This window comes from Macaca fascicularis, chromosome 8, assembly GCF_037993035.2.
Source record: "Macaca fascicularis isolate 582-1 chromosome 8, T2T-MFA8v1.1".
In the NCBI taxonomy this organism is placed as follows: domain Eukaryota; kingdom Metazoa; phylum Chordata; class Mammalia; order Primates; family Cercopithecidae; genus Macaca; species Macaca fascicularis.
The window spans coordinates 118,972,012-118,991,721 of record NC_088382.1 but is presented as its reverse complement, the minus strand read 5'-3'; the positions used below and the strand labels follow the sequence as shown (position 1 = coordinate 118,991,721).

Sequence of the window (19,710 nt, the reverse complement as noted above, 5' to 3'; positions counted from 1 at the left end):
TGAAATGAAAGAATTTTTTTTCATGAGTTAAAAGTTCAAAATCTTACATGTACAAAACAAAACAGGCAATCTAAAAGGCACATTTTACTCTGAGCTGTCCTATAAGAAACACTGATTTTCAATTGATTTCAGTCAGTCAAAGTTCATCACTTGCTACCAGATTGGTTTGATTTAAACATATATTCCTATTTTATTGCATTTTGCTTTCACAATATGTTTTTCAATTGATTCATTATCACAGAATATAAAATATTTCTAATATCAGAACTCACTTAAGTATGTATAAAATAACTTGCTTACACTTATTGCTAACATTTTTACTACAGCAATAAAATGCCAACTAATTTACCTTATGCATTTGTGTATATTACTTATGTAAAAATACTGTATTAAATCTACCAAAAAATGTCATTTTATTAGATCTAGGAAAAAGTGGCATGATGTGAAACCCAATAAGCAGAAACATACCTGATGTAGATTTTTGTCTTCCATTTGTGAATCCTTTGCCATCATAAATTACACTTCCAGGACTGGAGACAGAAAAAACCCTATATCCTATCCCTCTAAGAAATGGATGTGTTTGCCAATGCCATGCCACTGTGTCCCCTACAGACACATTTAGGACTGATGGTGACCAGGCATAACCTAATCCATGTACTGGGAACAAGAATTGAGTCATATTTTAAAAGAAAAAGAGAATTTCTTAATAATTATCTTTGACAACATTGCAATTTATGTACAGTCAGTAGTAAAAACATTTTAATCAACACTAAAACTTAATTACTTACATAATTTAAGCACTAAACAAAAACAAATAGAAATACTGGAAAGCAAGGTAAAAAGAAGATAAGGAAAAATTAAGTCACAAAACTCCAAAAGTGATGATCAAGACAATTTGAAAAAAAAATTAGAAGTCAATAAATAATTTGCTTAGAAAGCTTACAGAGAATATTTTTAAAGCTATGATCAGTTTTATTTGGAATGTTCATTTGGAAATCCATGACGGATAATAAACTACAATTTGGGAGGTTCTGTACTGCAGCAAAACCAAATGGCAATTCCTGAAGTTGGAAACTGTAAAGTACGGCCTTCTAGACTCAATCTACCGTTAATTCACTCTATATATGACCCTCTATGTCAAGCAGTTACTGCTGACAAATTATAAAAGAAATAAGAGTACTCAGTCTCTCAATAATTTGAAATACAAAATAAATAAAAATCAAATTAATTTCAGGTTTAAGTGCTTCCATTTTTTCATAGTATATAAATGGCTGATACCTGAATCTTTCCCATTGTTAGTAATCCTGAATATATTCCCAGTTGAATGAAGAATACATTTTATGACATTTTCTGATGATGATGTAACATTGCAAGGGATGGACCCTAGAAAGAATAAACACTGGATATTTTTAAAAAGCAAACATTTTGTCAAATTTTTTTGTGAATTACAGAGATGAAGTATAATTCATCGACAGCCAAGACCCTAAAAAAAACTCTGCCTTATATAGTAGGATCTTCGGTACTTCTTTTCTCATAGTAATCATGTATGAGTACTCATTATCTGCAGAACAACTCCTCCACTCTATATGTTGCATACACATTAAATACACAGTAATTATTTATTGAAATCAAAAGTAGTTATTCAGTTTCTCTCTATCACTTTAACCAAATACACTTAACCTTTTTTTATACTACTAGAAAAATAAAACTGTGATTTAGAATATTCATATAATAACTCAGCACCTATAGTATATCCTTTAAGCTGAGAAAAATGATAATCACCTTCCTATGAAAGAAGCTCTTACCTAACAGCACGGTATTGTCAGCTGGTATTGTGCTGAATCCAAAACCCCTTATGGTGATTTCAGTTCCACCAAACAAGGAGCCTCTTTGTGGAAACATGCTGGTCACTTCCAAAACATACTGTATTGAAGAATTTAATTTGTCTCTGAGAAAAAAAAAAAAGGATACATTTTTCAATGAGCTTTCTTCTGGTTTATCTCGCTAAACCCTTGCTAGGATATGATTTCTTTAGAAAGAGGAAATAATTGGATATTTAATTATACATTAGTTTTTCAAGATAGACAATCTGGTAATTATCATAATCTTGATTTGGTTGGATAGTATATTCAGTATTTTCCCCTAACTATGAAAATTAAATTTCTGAACATTCTAATGGCAGAAGAATTTGAGATGGAAGATCCTACAATATTATGGAAAAATATGCTTATGAGAACTGAGGTCACAAGAAATACATTAGATTTTTAAAAATATTTTATATTTTCATTAGAGTAAAACAAAAAGGTAGCTCTGCTTTAAAAATAGTAATTAAATCTCACACATTTGAGTAATCAAAGTTTTGTAAAATTAATTTGAAGTTATTATTCCATGTTTGTTGAAAACTTGTCAGGGTCTCCCTTCCACTACTTCAGGGAGAGAGTTTTTAATTTATTTTGCTTGGTTACAGACAATGCGTCTGCTAGGAGGCCTTCAAAATGTAAATGCTTTTCTGATATGACATATTTGACTTCCACATTCAAACTTCCCTCGTAACTTAAGAGAGGCAGAAAAATTCACGTGAGTCACTGTGTCAACTTTTAACTTCCATAGCATAACCGTGGTATTTCTTGAATCTGAATACACAATTTTGTGTGGTGTCAATTTCACCCATTATATCGTCAAGCTAAAGCACAAGCCAATACAGAACCCATGTAAGCTCTGCCCTGTGAAACCAAGAGGAGATGGATGTAGTGCTGAGGTTTATGTTTAATGTTGCTCATTTTCATTTACTTCTTGCAAGATTTTGCTGCAGTCATCTCCTTCTACTCTGACATTAGCTTTATTGGCCTTTTTGTATCCATAAAATTTCAGTATCTTCCTTTTCTAAGTATTCTAAACCAATAACTTCCTCACACTAGAACTAAAATTTTATCAGTTAACAAATAGTTTCAGGGAAAAAGAAATACTAAGTCCTTACAGAAAATTGAGTTGGAGAAAGACTCTCTGCATCCTCTCCTTCAAATGGCCACCACCTACCCATTTCTTGGTTTAATTGTCACCTTTTCAGAGAACCTTTCCCTGATGCTCAGGATAAGTCAGCTCTCTCTATTATAGACTCTTACTGCACCTAGTACCTTTAACGCATAGTATTTTTCACATTTACAATTAAACTCTTGGTGTAATCCTCTGTTTGAAATCTTTCTCTCCAAGAAAATTGTGAGCACCATTAATGCAGGGGAGATGCCCCTCTAATCCAGTGTAAATCCAGCCAGCAGCACTGAGCCCCTAGAAGCTACTTGATACGCATTTCCTGAATGAATCAAAGTCATGTGACATATACATAAGGCTAGTTGTACAGAGAATTTTACAACCTGATCTGAATGGTATTGGTCTCAAAACTAGGTGTCATATTACAGTTCTATGAGATATTCTCAGCATATTTTGCAAAAGAAGATGTAGAAAGGTAAAGAGAGCAACCCCTAAAGGTTAACGCCTACTTCTTTTCCTATCCCATTTCCACTAGCCCCATGTGTTCCACAACTCCATCAAGTTTGTGTTCATTATCATACCTTATTGATGCAAAACCCCAGTTTCTGACTTCTACTTGGATATCTTGTTTTCCAGGAGACAACTTGGGCAAAAGGCATCTAATATCTGTGAAGTTCCAGTGAAGAATCTGGCAGGTTTTTCCTCCAACATACACCGCCATGTTTTGTGTGAGTTCATTTCCAAAATTATAGCCCTTAATTGTTAAATTAACTTCTCCTAGTATTTTAAAATTTTAAAAATAATGCAAAAAGTTCAACTTGCTATCCAGTGTGAAATTTGCATATTAAATAAATCAATTCATCTCTCATCTTTCATTGGATTTAGGAAATCCTAGCACTTAGAGAGGCAAAAGGAAAAACAACGAAAGAGTTGGTAGCAGCCACAAAGGGATGAAATGTACATTCAATTGCTCAAAAGGAAAAAAGATGACAAAGTCCTTTTTTAACAAATATTACCATTTTTCTCCTTATTGCGTATGTTCAATATAAAATAATAAATAGATTAATCTATGGTAAAACATACACACACATAAAACTATAACTGGTTTCAATTTAAGAAGCAAAACTGCAGAAGAAACTATGCTTCAAAAGCCTTTCTAGAAATGTTTTTTATACATATGACAATACGTATACATACATACATGCATATATATGACAATACGTATACATACATACGTGCACACACATTTTTATACATATGACAATAAGATATGACTGATCTTATTGAAGAATTTCTTACCTAGTATTGTTCGTACTTTTGGACTAAAATCAGTTATAATTGGCGTCTGTAAACAATTGTAACTAAAAGCATCCCCTGCTGTGACTTGAAATCCATTGGTAGTAACTGAAATATCAGCTATACCCTCAGTTTTCTAAAATAAGAGGAAAAAAATTAGAAAATATTAATCGTTGAGATACAGAAATACATGGGCTGAAAAGAAATAGATTATTGAAAATAAACTTCTGAAGATGTTTTATTTCAAAGCCTTCATATATTTTCATATCTTTAGAAAGTTGTGGTGTCAAATATAGGTTACATGCTTGAGTTCTCAAAATAAAGTTATATGACATAGTAGTTTCATGGGTTTTATGATCCATTCAAATGCATCTATATTATTGGATTTCTGATGGCCCCACAATATTGTTGAGATGTTGTGTAGAACTGATTGTCTGATAAAGCATTAAATACTAAAGTTTGTGCTTTTAAAATAGACAGGTATAGTTCTTATTTCTCTTCTCTGACAAATCACATCATTATATCTTTTGAAGACCTTGTTCCAGAGTTCAAGACTAAGCACTTGGACCCCCTAAGAAAACTATTTGATGCTTTTGCAGATATAGCATCTATGCAATTCCCAATTAGGAAAAACATTTTTTCACATCTAGTATTTATTTAATCCACACTCAGTGTTTAACTGACTGACATATTGTAAACAAAGTAAGTTTTAGTTTATCATATCCCCTCAATTCTCATCTCCATCATTTAGTCCAAAAAACAAATTTATTTTTCCCGCAGATTGCAAATACAAAATACCCCCATTTGTTCTGCTACATTTTTTTAAAAAGTCAGTGACAGTATTCATTACGTTTTGATATGTAATAAGGAAACCAGAGTCTTAGTTTAAATTTAAAAACTATGCTTTAAAAATAAAGAACAATGATTGATTCTAGGATACAATATTCCACAGAGAACTTCAATTTTTTTATGAAACTGAAAATTTAATACATTTAAACTAAAACTTTAACACATTTAAAAATGTATTCCTGGCTGGGAGCAGTGGCTCACACCTGTAATCCCAGCACTTTGAGAGGCTGAGGAGGGGGTGGAACATGAAGTCAAGAGATCGAGACCATCCTGGCCAATATGGTGAAACCCCATCTCTACTAAAAATACAAAAATTAGCTGGGCGTGGTGGTGCGTGCCTGTAGTCCCAGATACTGGGGAGGCTGAGGCAGGAGAATCGCTCTAACCCAGCAGGCGGAGGTTGCAGTGAGCCGAGATCCTGCCATTGCACTACAGCCTGGTGACAGAGCGAGACTCTGTCTCAAAAAAAAAAAAAAAAAAAAAAAAAAAAAAAGAAAGTATTATTTTTTGAAAACTATTAATTTCTAGATTTACTTTCCTGAAATCTTTAGACTACTAATTTTTTTCATCCTTAAATTTATGTGGTAAACTCTCATTCATCCTCAAATTCTGATGAGACATCAACTTTCCTGTGAAACTGTTTCTGACACCCTCTCTCCACTGTGTTTTATGTTTACTTTGTTACTACTTCTATTAATTCAAATGAAATACATTGTTTAATATTAGCTTATGTGTCCCTTTTCTTCATGATTTTAAGTACGTTGAATGTGGAGATAATATTTTGTCTTTTAATCTTAGTGGAAAGATGTGGAAGAAAGAAGTTTTAAGGAGCATAATAGAAACCCTGCAGTTTCTATGTAAATACACCACTGGTTTCACCACTCCACTCCCCAAACTGAGATGTCTCCTCATTTATAATATTTCAGACTTAGGAAAAAAATGACTGAAACCAGAGGTCTTACTTTTGGTGTCCTGCAGGTTATCCTATTCAAATCCCCTTCAATCACATTGCAGGTTTCATTTCCAACTAATACCTTTGAATTTTCATTAAAGCCAAATCCAGATAAAGTCAGTAGCGTACCACCTTCATAAGAAAAGCAAACAAAAACAACAACAAAACCAGTTCAACTATAACAAAAAGAAATGTTAATAAGAGCTAACTCATTAGAGAATTGTCTAATTATCCAAGAGATGGACTGGCCAATAGATCAAGGACCAGACTTGAGATGAGCACAATCACCACCACACACCTGAGCCTGGGTGCTGATGCTCGGAACCATAAAGGAGCTGGGCTAAGTGATTTAATGAAATAACATAGATTTGCAACACACATTTGCTTTGGGGCATTGGCAGCAGCATCTGCTATTTTTCACAGTGCCTTCATCCTACAAAAATTTATGCTGCTTCTATTCACTCAACCATTCTGTGGGTGGAAGAGGAGAGTGAATTAAGATTCTCGCCAAATCTCAAATTTTAATATTTCTAAGTAAAAGGAAAACTAAACTTTAAAAATAAGCAATGAAATAATGTAAAATAAAAGCATACCAAAAGGATCAAAACCAAAGCACAAAACCGTAAACTATGCCTGGTAAAAAAACAAACGTACAAAGGAAATGAAGCAGGACAGGAAAAATGTGTTATGTTCTTTCCATCCTCTGTGTTAGCCCTCCTCTCCCCAGTTTGTTCCCAGAACTTTTTCTGGGTCAAGGAGCTCCACTGAGACTGTGGTTACAAATGAAGCAGCTGGTAAGCAGAATAATAACTAATAAATCTTATCTTGACATAATTGATGTGCTTGTTATAGAAACATGTAATAATTGATGATATTAATTCAATAACCTAAGATGTAAGTATAAGCAGCACCCCGACTTGTGCTTTGTAAGAAACAAAAGACTTAGTCGGCCATTTAATCACTGGGCCTTCTCAAAGGAGACTCTCCTTTGTTCTATAGGAGGAAGCTTTGGGCTCCTCTCCCTTCACCCTGTACTAGAAAGAGCACATTGAACTGATGGAAATGCATGCAATTTTCTCTCTGTTTAAACCATTAACCATTACCTGCTAGGCTTCCAGAATCAGGCCAGATATGTGAGATCTGACTCTGATAAACAAAGTAGAACTGTTCACCCCCTACATTCTGTGCTAGTCCAACATCAGCTATGGACACAGCAACTGGGGCATGTCCAGCACTTCCATTCAGAATCTGGCACTTGATCTCTTTTTCTTGTGAAAAAAAGAAAAAGATGAAGAAAATGGTAAATCAAATGGTTTTATGAGATAAAAGTTATGCTTGCAAATACTAACATTGGCCTTCATTTTTAGATCTCAAGAAGTGTATCCAAAGAAAACGAATCATGTATTAATGGGTGGGGGAATCTTAAGAGGAATAATCCTTGCAAACTACCTGAGGCTATGAATCAGACACTCCTAGAAAATAGGTAAACCAAGAATGAAAGCAAAGTAAACAATCTATTTCCGATGCTACTGTACCCAAAACAGGCTACTGTCATAATTTTTTTTAAAAGCTAGTTTATTAAGCTCATTTATATTAATAATTCTAAAATTTTTGGTCAGATATATTATGTCCAAAATTGTGCAAAATACCAGGTTTTATCAGGAAAGATGATCAAAAACTAAATGAAGGGCAGGTGCGGGGGCTCATGACTGTAATGCCAGCACTTTAGAAGGCTGAAGCGGGTGGATCACGTGAGGTCAGGAGTTTGAGACCAGCTTGGCCACGTCCTCTTCCTGCATGGCATTGTCAAAACGTGGGCAGACAGGACCATGGAACACTAGAGAAGCATTTCATACATTTTTGCATCCCAGAGACACACTGATGCAAAAAAGATTTCATGTAACCTCCAAATGAAGGGGAAAAAAGGATAAAATTAAACTATTATAGGATAAAGACACTGTACAACAGTGAAATAGTCTGTGGTCATAATCAAAGATTTAAAAGATAAGGCATTATATAGATCAGGTTGCCAATTTCATAACCCCATAGGGATCATGATAATTGTAATAATGGATCATGATAATTGTACATGATCAAATAATTGTAATACTGCTCTTTGATTCCACTTTATCTTAGATAAGAACAATTAGACTTAACAGTTTTTATAAGGACCTACCATCCACAGAAAGAAGAGAACAACCTACTGGTCCAACTGAGACTGATACAGCTGAACTAGGAGAAAATCCAGAACCCACTATGGTTAGAACTGTGCCTTCTTCATAGGACCCTAAAAATGATCAATTTAAATAACAATATTAATATCTGTTATTATGAAATCAGACATTTCTCAGATAAAAATAAGTCTATCTTCAAAAGATATAAACAGTAAGCCTAATAGGCAAGCAGGGAGAAAAATCCACATTTATTTATCAATGGTATTTTATTTCCATTATTTCCATTGAATTATTCTACGTATGTTCATATTTTGAATCTGTGTGTCGACAGAGACTAGTGGAAAGAATTATCTGACTGAAAATATGGCATAAGATAAAGAAACAAATTATTCTCATAATAAAGAAATTAAGTAGATATCTCTATATGGTAACTTAGTATATGACAGACTTGCCATTGCAAATGTATGAGGAAAGGATAAATCACACAATTAGTGGTATGGACACTTCCCATTTGAAAAGAAAATAAGATTCCTCTGTCCTCTGTTTAGGGTGATATACATCCCAAAATGCCTGGGACAGTTCTGGTTTACACCTGTGTTCCAGCGTCTCAAACTTAAGATTTTTCCATTCCCTCTTAAAAGTGTCCAGGTTTGATCAACAAATTATAGATAGATTAGATAGATAGACATTACATATCTATCTTTAACAAATCATATATGTAATACATACATGATCACCCTACTTATGTAACACCATGCACAATATAGATTCTACATAGATTTAAATAGCTAAGAACAAAAAATAAAACTCAAATTTTTAGAAGTAAATATAACCAAATATCTTGATGACTTTGAGGTAGAGATGGATTTCTTAAATATGACACATGAAGCCATGGGATTGACCATAATGGAATAAATAAATAAACTAGAATAAATAAGTGACTTAAATGTTTTCATAAACAAGAGCTAAACCAAAGCACAGGCAATATACTGAGAGAAGCCATGGGCAAAGGATTGGTAAACATAAAATATAGTAAATGGTTACAAGTAAATTTTAAAAGAGAATTCAATAAAAAAGGGAAAAACGATGCTAAACACTTTGCAGAAAAAATAATCTGAATGTCCAAGAAACATATGAGAAGATGCTATTGTGCATTACTAATAAAGGAATAGAATAAACGTTTTAAAAGTGATAACTTTTACCCATTGGAATAGTTAAAATTAAGAAGTCGATCACTTCCAATATTGGCAAAGATATAGAGGATAATGTTGCTATTATATTTGCTGGTAGTATAGCCACTTGGAAGAGCAATTTGGTCATCTTGTAAACTGAATACTCATCCAACCAGTTGTTATCCAATAATACTATGTCTCGGTATATATCCTAAAGTAGCTTTAACACATATGCAATAGGAGGTTTGTACAAGAAAGTTCAGTATAGTCTTATTGGTAAAAGTGAAAACTTGTAAACAATCTAAATGTCCATCAATAGAGGAACTAGGTAAGTTGGTGCACTCATGAAATACTTTAACGTGATGGGTTAGGTGTACATAAAACCACATAAATATATCTCAAAATGAATTCTGAATGACAAAAGAAATATGCAAAATAATATTTACATTGTAATATTTCATTTGTAAGCTTATGAAACTGGTAAAATGACCATATGTGTGTGTGCTATATACAAAAGGTATTTAAAGTGCCATGGAAGAATACATACACAGTAATTAATCACTGTGATTGCCCCTCAAGAATTATGTAGGGGACTAGGTCTAGGGATGGTGCTTAAAGAGAAATTTAGCTGTTCCTATAATATTTCTTTCTTAAATTGTTGATCGGAAGTAAATATGACAAAATTTTAACAGCTGTTAATTTTCAGTGAAGAGTATGTGTATTTTTGTAGTTTTCTTTATGCTTATATTTTCACAATTTTAAAAATGATCCAAATGTGGCAAAAGGCAATTCAGATTCCTATATTGGGTAAGAAATCATTTTTCAGGAAGTACACGTAAAAGTGGGAATTCAACCATCCTGGACAACGTGGTAAAACTCTGTCTCTACTAAAAATACAAAAATTATCCAGGCATGGTAGTGGGCACCTGCAGTCCCAGCTACTAGGGAGGCTGAGCAGGAGAATCGCATGAAACCGGAAGGTGGAGGTTGCAGCGAGGCAAGATCGCACCACTGCACTCCAGCCTGGTGACAGAGCAATACTCAGCCTCAAAAAAAAAAAAAAAAAAAAAAAAAAATTGGGAATTCATTATAAAATGCAAGAGTGGATATAAACATAAGTATACCAAAGGACTATAACCAAATTAAAGTTCATTAAATCCTTATTCTTGAGAGTTTTAACCCCATGTAATCTGAATTATCCCAAAGTTAGTATCATCACTATTTTAAAAAGTCTGAAAAACATATTCTTTCAACATAAAAATGAAATATTTTTAAAATTTTAATAATTTTTGGGAGGTACCACTATAAAATTAGTTGGTGAGTTTTCCTACTATCCATAAAGATTAAATATGTAACTATAGCATCTGAGTTTATTGTTCTGATTGAAAAAAAGCCATCCTTTACTATCCTTATTCCTGCTGTTTTATTTCAGCCCTTAGTTGCTCAGACACAAAGCATAATCACATTTTTGAGGCAATAACATATTATGAAGAAATGGTATAATGTGTTCCTTAGATTGAGTTCCTGGCAATAATTTTTATATCTCTTATTCTCAAATCTAGGACACGATCACATTCTTTCACGAAACAGCAGATGTCTTGTTACTAGCCTTTTAATACTAACTCTCCTAGAGGAAGTGGTCTCATAGAATAAAAGACTCCACTTAATACCCTAGCTAGTACAGTTGAACAAAAGTGCCTCAGTGTCCAAGTGAAATTTTAAAGACTGAGTCTAACTGGTGAAACTAGAGAAGTTTAAGATTAGCAAATCCTCTACTTCAAAGGCAAGATTTCAGCTTCAAAAGAAATAGTTTTTTTTTTCAAAAATAAATAATTAGTGCCCTTTCCATAGCTTTTTTGTCTAATAGGATTTTTAATTTTCACAATGTAGAACTGTTTGCTTGCTTTAGCTAACAGTATAACAGTGACACTAGTATAAACATAGTTTTAGAAGTCATTATCAGAGTTTACATTTTGCTGGTTATCTTTCACACCCTAGTATAGGTTAAAAATCAGGAACTTACCTTGAGAAGGGCTTGTCGCCAAGACTAGGGGAGTAATGTCGGAATCCCATGTAAACCCACAGTCACCTGAACATTTAGCTGGAATTCCATTGACATAGACTTCAACCTTCAAATAAAGAAACAAGAAGTCAGAGAACAGAGGCAAAGAGGCAGCAGTAGAATATGAATAGGTTTTTAACAAAAGTGATGGAATTTTGTTGATTTGCTTGTTTGTTTACTGAAATTAGTCTATATTTTTTCTACTTTGATATTTCATTCAGTCTTGCCCTTGGGAAAGTCACCTAATCTCTTTACACTTTAATTTCTTCATCTTTACAACACTGCTGTAAAGATTGAATGAAAGACTCTATTTTCAAATTCTGGCATAGTAGAGCTAAAAAATCTACTATTTTATCATAAGGAAGATAATTTTCCCAAAAGTCATAAAATAATATTATCAAGTTGATCAATGTAAACACAAATGTTCTCATGAAATACAGAAGTCGATCCCCCTGTTTTATCAGGTCTTTAATATATTATAAACTAGTTATACTGTTAAAATTACATCACGCGTCATGAGAAAAGTTTCAAAAATACCTGTGGCTGTTGACTGGGTATACGAAGTAGGTCTCCAAGTATGTGTCGTCTGAATAAGCCACCTTCCTTTATCCTTGTGACTGTCATATTAGCCTTTTCTCCAATAATGTTGGAATCATTAATCTATTTTTACACACAATTATTTTATTAGAAAGGTTGTAACAAATATGACCACACTAGTTTTTCATTTTTAATTTCAGCATAGGCAAAGGTGAATAAAAGTCAAAGGATGTAAAATAAAATTCAAAACCATTGTAGTCACTTTTTTTTAAAGAAGACTCTTTAAAAATGAACATAACCTATACATGAAAAAAAATTAAGACCATTGCATTATCATACATTGCATCTATTACAACTTGAATTAAAACTAAAATTAACTTGAATTTTTTTTTTAGCTTTCTCACCTTTAATTCTCCATAGGTATCACTATTATACTATAATATTTACATATGTATGTGTATATATGTATTTGCTTTTTTAAAAAAGTAAAAATGCTCTTCTCACTCTCCTTTGTCTCATATAGGCACCCAGGTATGTAATTAGAAATTAAATAAAGGCCACAATAATTTCCCAAGGAAGATCATTAAAAAGAAAAATCCTTTCTACCTCTAATGTCACACAGCTGGTCTTTATGGCATGCCAGCTAAGAAAAATGATATTGCCTATGGTGACATGAAGACTCAATCTTTCTCTCTTTGGGTTGTAGCTGAATTTCTATCAAAAGTCCTAGTAAAATATATAACTCATTTGTTCTAAGCAAGTCTTTTCTTCAGTTTTCCTTCAAACAATACCTTTACTTTCCCATTAGAATACGAAGAATTGGAGATTCTGAACAGCAAGGTTTGTGGTGGGTATCAGTCACTTTAAATCTGGCTATGCAGAGAGTGAAAGACACGGCAGAATAGCAGGGATGGAGGGTGAGTGAAATGTATCTTCATTGGGAGTACTGAAAGAGAGCAAGTTTTTCAAAGTTGTTGCCAGTATCTCATGAAAACCCAGGCTGCTACCATGGTGAGGGCAAACACTGGCATCAGCACCATAAATATGGGAATACCACTTGGGTCCCCTTCACCTCGATGTCCTATAGGTCCATTCTGCACCTGTAACCTATGCTGCACTCTCAGAGACACAGCATAACCTGCATTACGAAAGAGGTTTACAGCATTCTGGTGCAGCAGGTTCTTTAGGTCTTGGCCATTTATTGAAAGGATCTTATCACGCTCCTGGAGCCGCCCATCCAGGGCCGCAGCCCCATTTTCTTTGATGTGGCTGACGTAGATGCCACTGTCGTTGGAGACATACTGCTGATCTGTCCCACCTACGATGTTGAAGCCCAGCCCTGAGGGTCCTCTGGTAAGACTGATCTCTTCCTCAGCGACCAAATAAACCAGTCTTCCGTTCATGTTTTACAGCTCCTAACTTGAATTTTTATAATTAAAAATAAATCTAAAGAAAATGAATCTACTAAACTTGATTTTCTCAAAATGTCCTATGCTTTTTCTGAATATGATAACTGATAAATTATTGTTAAATAATTGAAAAACTGAGTCATCTTTCTATCCGAGAGTCAACTTTTCCTTGTATCTTTTTTTTACCTTTACCCTGGTTTTTCACCCAGTTTTGGAATTATTTGTTCTTCCAATGGTAAAAATAAAGCCAAGTAAAATCAGTATATACAATTTGTTCTTCACAAAATTCCTCTGCAAATTTGGCAACCTTCTGATGTATTCAGGGACTAGCAAAGAGATAGGAGTCTCCATGCTGGGCCATGTGTGAGCCAAATGATATGGAACAGAAATAATGAATAAGCAGAAGAGACTGATCAGAAAAGATGGAAGAGAGTAGATGCACAGACACCAGCAGAGACACCAAGGGTGGTCAGTCACTAGACCTATCTTCATTGTGGAATTTTCTACTCTCAGTTCCCAGCCATGGATTTTTCTAAAATAACCCTCACATTCTTATAACTATTACTATTTTGCACAACCATACAGACTTGTTTTCTATGTTTACACAGTTGTTTTTGCCCCCACTGCCTTATCTTCTCCACTTCCTCTCCTTCCCCAAATGATTTCATAAGTAGAGTTCTGCATTTTTTCCACTTTATGTCATGAATTTCTTTCCAGGTGAATATATGTGGATCTACACATGGCTGCATAGTGTTCAATGTGAAAGTTACATCATTTAAACAATCTTTCTGCTATTGATGGGGATTTAGGTTTCTAGGTTTTTACTTTTACAAATAGTGCTTCAGTGACTGCCTTTACACCTATATCATTTCACATTTATCTTATTATTTCAGTAGGATAGAGTTATATAAGTGATAGTGATGAATCACAAGGTCTGTATTAAGATACTACTAAGTTATCTTCACAAAAGGTTGTCCTTATTTTCGTTCTCACCAACATTGCATAGAAGAAACTATTTCCTTGCATTCTCATCATCACTAGAAAGCATTTTTTTTTTTTTTTTTTTTTTTTTGAGACTGAGTTTTGCTCTTGTTGCCCAGGCTGGAGTGCAATGGCAGTGGCACAATCTCGGCTCACTGCAATCTCCGCTTCCCGGGTTCAAGCGATTCTCCTGCCTCAGCCTCCCAAGCCGCTGAGATTACAGGCGTGTACTGCCACATCCAGCTAATTTTGTATTTTTAGTAGAAACAGGATTTTACCATGTTGGTCAGGCTCATCTCAAACTCCTGTGATCCACCTGCCTCAGCCTCCCAAAATGCTGGGATTACAGGCATGAGCCACTGTGCTTGGCTGAAAGCATCACCTTTTTAGTGTTTGACAATCTGAGTCCCTAGACTCCTCTCCTTCACATACTCTGGGCCTGACTCCTTTCCCCCATTCTCTTCCTCCCTCTAACTAAAGAAAGGTAATTAGATGACAGCCTAAGGCGTTACTCCTTTATGAACTTGGAAAGATCATCTTTATAACCACAGAAGTATCCAAGGCCCCAAAATACAACTCCCGTGGTAGAATGATAGCGAGGCTGATTCTCTCTGGGACCCCCTTAGCATACATCTGGATTCAGTTTGGTTTAGTTCTAAGACCGGCCCTGACTGTGCGCCACCTGCCCCTGTCAAGGGGATTCTAACACACACATTCCTGGACTTTTTTCTAAATGGGATATGGAGTAAAGTACCAACAGCCATTCTCCATGAAAGATAACACTGGGTCAACTTAATTTAGAAAAAAACCTTCTCCTTAATTTCCTTTTAAAGAAATTTTAGTTTATGGTTTGCATTTTTATAATATACATAGCCTCCAGTTCTTTTTGGAATAAAACAGGGTCCAAATAAGCAAACAGCACATAGAAGAAAAAAGAAGCCAGGCTAAATGAGGGAACCTGTAGAAGATTCTGCTTTCCACAGGTGCTTCTCCACTTGATGTTCCATGCGTAGCCAGCACAGGTTCCCTCGCGTGTAACTGAGACTCTTCCCAATCCCTCCAGACTCTGGAGCACAAACTGCAGATCTGCAGCTGACACAGCAGCGGGAATGCCTGCACTCACAGAGGGGTGGCAAACAGCAGAAGTCACAATTCACAAATCGGCCAGATGTGGTGGCTCACGCCTGTAATCTCAGCAATTTGGGAGGTCGAGGCGGGCAGGTCACCTGAGGTCAGGAGTTTGAGACCAGCCTGGCCAACATGGTAAAACCTCGTCTTTACTGAAAATACAAAAATTAACTGGGCATGGTGGTGCATGCCTATAATCCCAGCTACTCGGGAGGCTGAGGCAGGAGAATCCCTTGAACCCAGGAAGCGGAGGTTGTAGTGTCCAGGATCATGCCACTGCACTCCAGCCTTGGTAACAGTGAGACTCCATCTCAAAAAAATAATAGTAATAAAATAAAATAAATTCACAAACCAATTTCATCTTTAAAGTACATGAAATGTGTACTATGTATTATCACTTGTAGACTCTATGTCCCCTTCCAATATAGTAAAAATAAAATTTGCATTCTACTTATGCCAAGAATTTATATATTTCCTGGAAATAAAATATATACAATTTTATCCATTTCAAAATAATAATAGACAATTATTTTTAAAAATTACATGAGTAATGTACCTCAAACTCTGGCCTTGGATTGAATATTTTTAATATCAATTCACAAATATCAAATATCAGTTGATGTTTTCATATCAATTCATTTTGATATTAAAAATAAAATCATTTTAATGTCAGAGGATGTTGAGTGTTAAAATGATCTTTTAATATAAAAATCGATTTTGATTAAATTAATAACAATATTAATTTGTATGTCTTTGAAAATACGGATAACCTGTAAGTCATGAATGTAAAAGAGAAACAAACATTTGAGAATGTCACTGGTATAATGGATAAAGCAGTGACGAAAACATAAAAATGTCATTTGCCCTGAATAGTTTAGCTTCATGTTACTGACATACTCTCAATTATGTAAATTATAAGAGAAATACTACTAAAAAGGAGTATGCCAAAATGTTTATTATAGTTGTCTAGTTAGCCCTTTCCAGCTGATGAATAATGTGAACCACATATATAATTGTATATTTTCTGGTAGCTATATTTTAGAAAGAAAACAAAACCAGGTAAAATATTTTAATAGTATAAATTGCATATAATCTCTTATATTCAAATGTTATATTTTGACATGTGACACTAGTCACATTTTAAGTGCTCAGTAGCCACATATGACTCATGGCTATCATACTGATTAGTACAGACTTAGATAATTAAATTATAGATGTCTTTTAAAATCATATTCCAATTCTCAATTTTTATATTTTCATATTATTGTTATTGTTTGTGGCTATCACAGTAAGTAATGAATGCTTATTTTTTAAATGCATGTATTAGAGAACGTTTTGACTTATGAAAGTGATAATTTCAACTGCCTTTAAAAAACGGCTATAAAAATTGTTATAAATTTTTGCAGACTTTTAAAAATATTATTTGTAAATGAAAACAATCAAACTAAATGATGTTAGTTTTGGATGGGTGAATATTTCCTAATCTATTAAAAAGAAGGATTTGAAACAACATTGTGATTGGCTATTAATTGACCCTTATATGGCATATATTAATATATATGCGTGTGTGACTTTAATATATCACATATTTACTTATGTCTCAGATAAATAATTAATGTATTTGCACGTATCAATAAGTAGTAATTCTCAAGTGAAACAACATTTAACACTTTATAACATTATACATATATGTGTGTGTATACACCAATATTTTAAACTTTTTTCATATACCTTTGAGAATATGTCCATAAGCTTGAATGTCAAAGCTGCCACTTAGAGGTGGAGATGCAGCTTGAATTCTTTGAATATGAATTTTTGACTCGCCTGGCCAATTATTTCCTCTGTAGACAAACTCGTTCTCTGTCTCATGTGTGATTATCTAATTTCCAAAATAAATATTGATAAAATGATTAAACTTAACAATGGCTTACATGATTTCTATTTAATCATGGTACAATCCTGTGACATGACATAAATGAGCCTCATGTATTCAGGATTCTTCAGAACATTAAGGAGTGTCACATAAATCAACACAGGCCATACCTATACAGCTGCAATAATGAGGCCAAAGTCAACTCAGTCATCTCTGCAGCAATCAGCTGGAACTGCAGCAATACCTCATTAATTCAGAATGCACCCTCCATCACTCAAGGAACAAATATTTATTGAGCAGGCACTCTGCTCAAGGTACAGTGCTAATCACGGCAGAGAGGCAAAGGAGCATGAGATGTGGTCTTGGCTATTAAAAAACTAAAACACTTAACCACATGCCGTTTTCTACATGGATAGTGTTTTTTTTTTAATTTATTTATTATTATACTTTAAGTTCTAGGGTACATGTGCATAATGTGCAAGTTTGTTACATAAGTGTCAATAAACAATAACTCTTTTAAATAAAAAAAAGGAAATAGCATTTAGAAATCATTGGGAAATATTAGTAAATAAAGAATGGGACATACAAAGTTATTTGGATGGAAGAAAAATATGCCAAACAAGAGACTTTTCCAAATTACTTGAAGACTAAAAGGATATATATGTATAACCAAGAATAAACATATTTATTTAGAAGACATTGATATACTATAATATTTTATGACAAAATAAAGAGAAAATACTAAGTTAAAAAAAAAACTAAAACAATTTTTCAAAAAATACTACATGGAGTCTTGAAAAGTTAACCAACAATTTAAGAAAGTTTATGATCTATACAGTGGCTGACCCAGGCTAACAAAAATACTTGTGTAATGTTCAGTGCTCACCAATTGACAAAAGCAGCACATGCTATAGAAATTCACAGATTGTAACCCTAATAGTGAAAATTATATTCCCCTGTTTTTGATCCCTTATAGTTATCTGTTACTACTGTAAAATTTAAAATGATAAGCCTTCTAGCCCAAAGAATGAATAAACATTAGTGCTAAAAGATATAAGCAAGAATGTTCCTAGCAGCTATATTCATAATAGTCCCAAGCTGGAAATAATGCAAAAGTTGTTCAATAGAATGGATAAATTATGGTATACTTATACTATGGAAAAATGTACAGCAACCAAAGAGAATGAAACTACAGTATATGCAATGTGAATCTCACAAAATTAAATGAAAGAAGCTGGATTCAAAGCAGTACACACTGTATGATTCTATTGATATGAAGTTTAAGAACAATCGAAAATAATTAATGGTAGTAGATGTCAAAAGAGTGGTTATTGGGATGAGGAGTGAGTTTAAGAAAGAAGACAGGTTCAAGGAATGTACTTGGGGAGCTAATGATTATCTTGATCTGGGTGTGATTACATGAATGTATCTACTTTGTAAAAATGTGTTGAATTCAGCAAGGTTATAAGATACAAGATAAACACACAAAAATCAATTACATTTCTATACACAAATAATGAGCATATGGAAATCAAATTTAAAAACACAAGACCATTTACAACTGCTTGAAGAAAATGAAACACATATATAAATCTCACAAAATATGTACTAGACCTGAACTGAAAATTGCAAAATGCTGATAAATGCAATAAATGAAGACCTAAATATGCTAGTGAAGCACAAAGAAGACAAATAAATGGAGAGACATACTGTGTTCATGGATTGGAAAACTCGATATCACAATGGTGTCAATTCTTTCCAAAACAGTCTATAGAATTAATGTAATTATTGTCAAAATACCAGCAAGGTTTTTTTGTAGACATAAATAATCTTATTTTAAAATGTATATGGGAAGGCACAGGACCTAGAATAGCTAAAACAATTTTGCCCAAGAAAAATAAAGTGAGAAGAATCACACTACTCAATGTTAAGCCTAACTATTCAGATACAATAGTCAAGAATGCATGGTGTTGGTGGAAGGACTGACACATAGACCAATGGAAAGAATAGAAAACTCGGAAATACACCCACACAAATGTGATTTTTGACAAAGGTTCCAATGTAATTAAATGGAAGAAAGATCGCCTTTTCCATAAATGGTGCTGAAACAATTGAAGGCATAGGCAAACAAATGAACTTCAACCAAAAATCACATCTTATAAATAAAAATTAACATAAAATGGATCATGCCCTTAAATATAAAATGTAAACCTGTAGAATTTTTAGACAAAAATAGAAAAATCCTCAGGACCTAGAGCTAAGTAAGTTCTTAGACTTGAAACCAAAAGT

The 19,710-nt window shown here is 33.7% G+C and overlaps 1 protein-coding gene and 1 pseudogene across 1 annotated transcript in view; both read right to left on the bottom strand.

Moving 5' to 3' along the window:
• PKHD1L1 (PKHD1 like 1) overlaps nt 1-19,710 on the bottom strand; it is a 166,633-nt gene that overhangs the window by 89,702 nt on the left and 57,221 nt on the right. Inside the window, exons 24-35 of the mRNA XM_005563935.5 lie at nt 17,280-17,427; nt 15,379-15,533; nt 12,031-12,153; nt 11,455-11,560; nt 8,262-8,372; nt 7,189-7,353; nt 6,096-6,217; nt 4,288-4,420; nt 3,570-3,765; nt 1,806-1,948; nt 1,279-1,383; nt 469-657 (exon numbers count right to left, since the gene is read on the bottom strand). Of these exons, the coding sequence (XP_005563992.3) occupies nt 469-657; nt 1,279-1,383; nt 1,806-1,948; nt 3,570-3,765; nt 4,288-4,420; nt 6,096-6,217; nt 7,189-7,353; nt 8,262-8,372; nt 11,455-11,560; nt 12,031-12,153; nt 15,379-15,533; nt 17,280-17,427 (1,696 nt within the window). The remainder of the gene's footprint in view (nt 1-468; nt 658-1,278; nt 1,384-1,805; nt 1,949-3,569; nt 3,766-4,287; nt 4,421-6,095; nt 6,218-7,188; nt 7,354-8,261; nt 8,373-11,454; nt 11,561-12,030; nt 12,154-15,378; nt 15,534-17,279; nt 17,428-19,710) is intronic.
• LOC102130412 (synaptojanin-2-binding protein pseudogene) lies at nt 12,414-13,469 on the bottom strand (annotated as a pseudogene).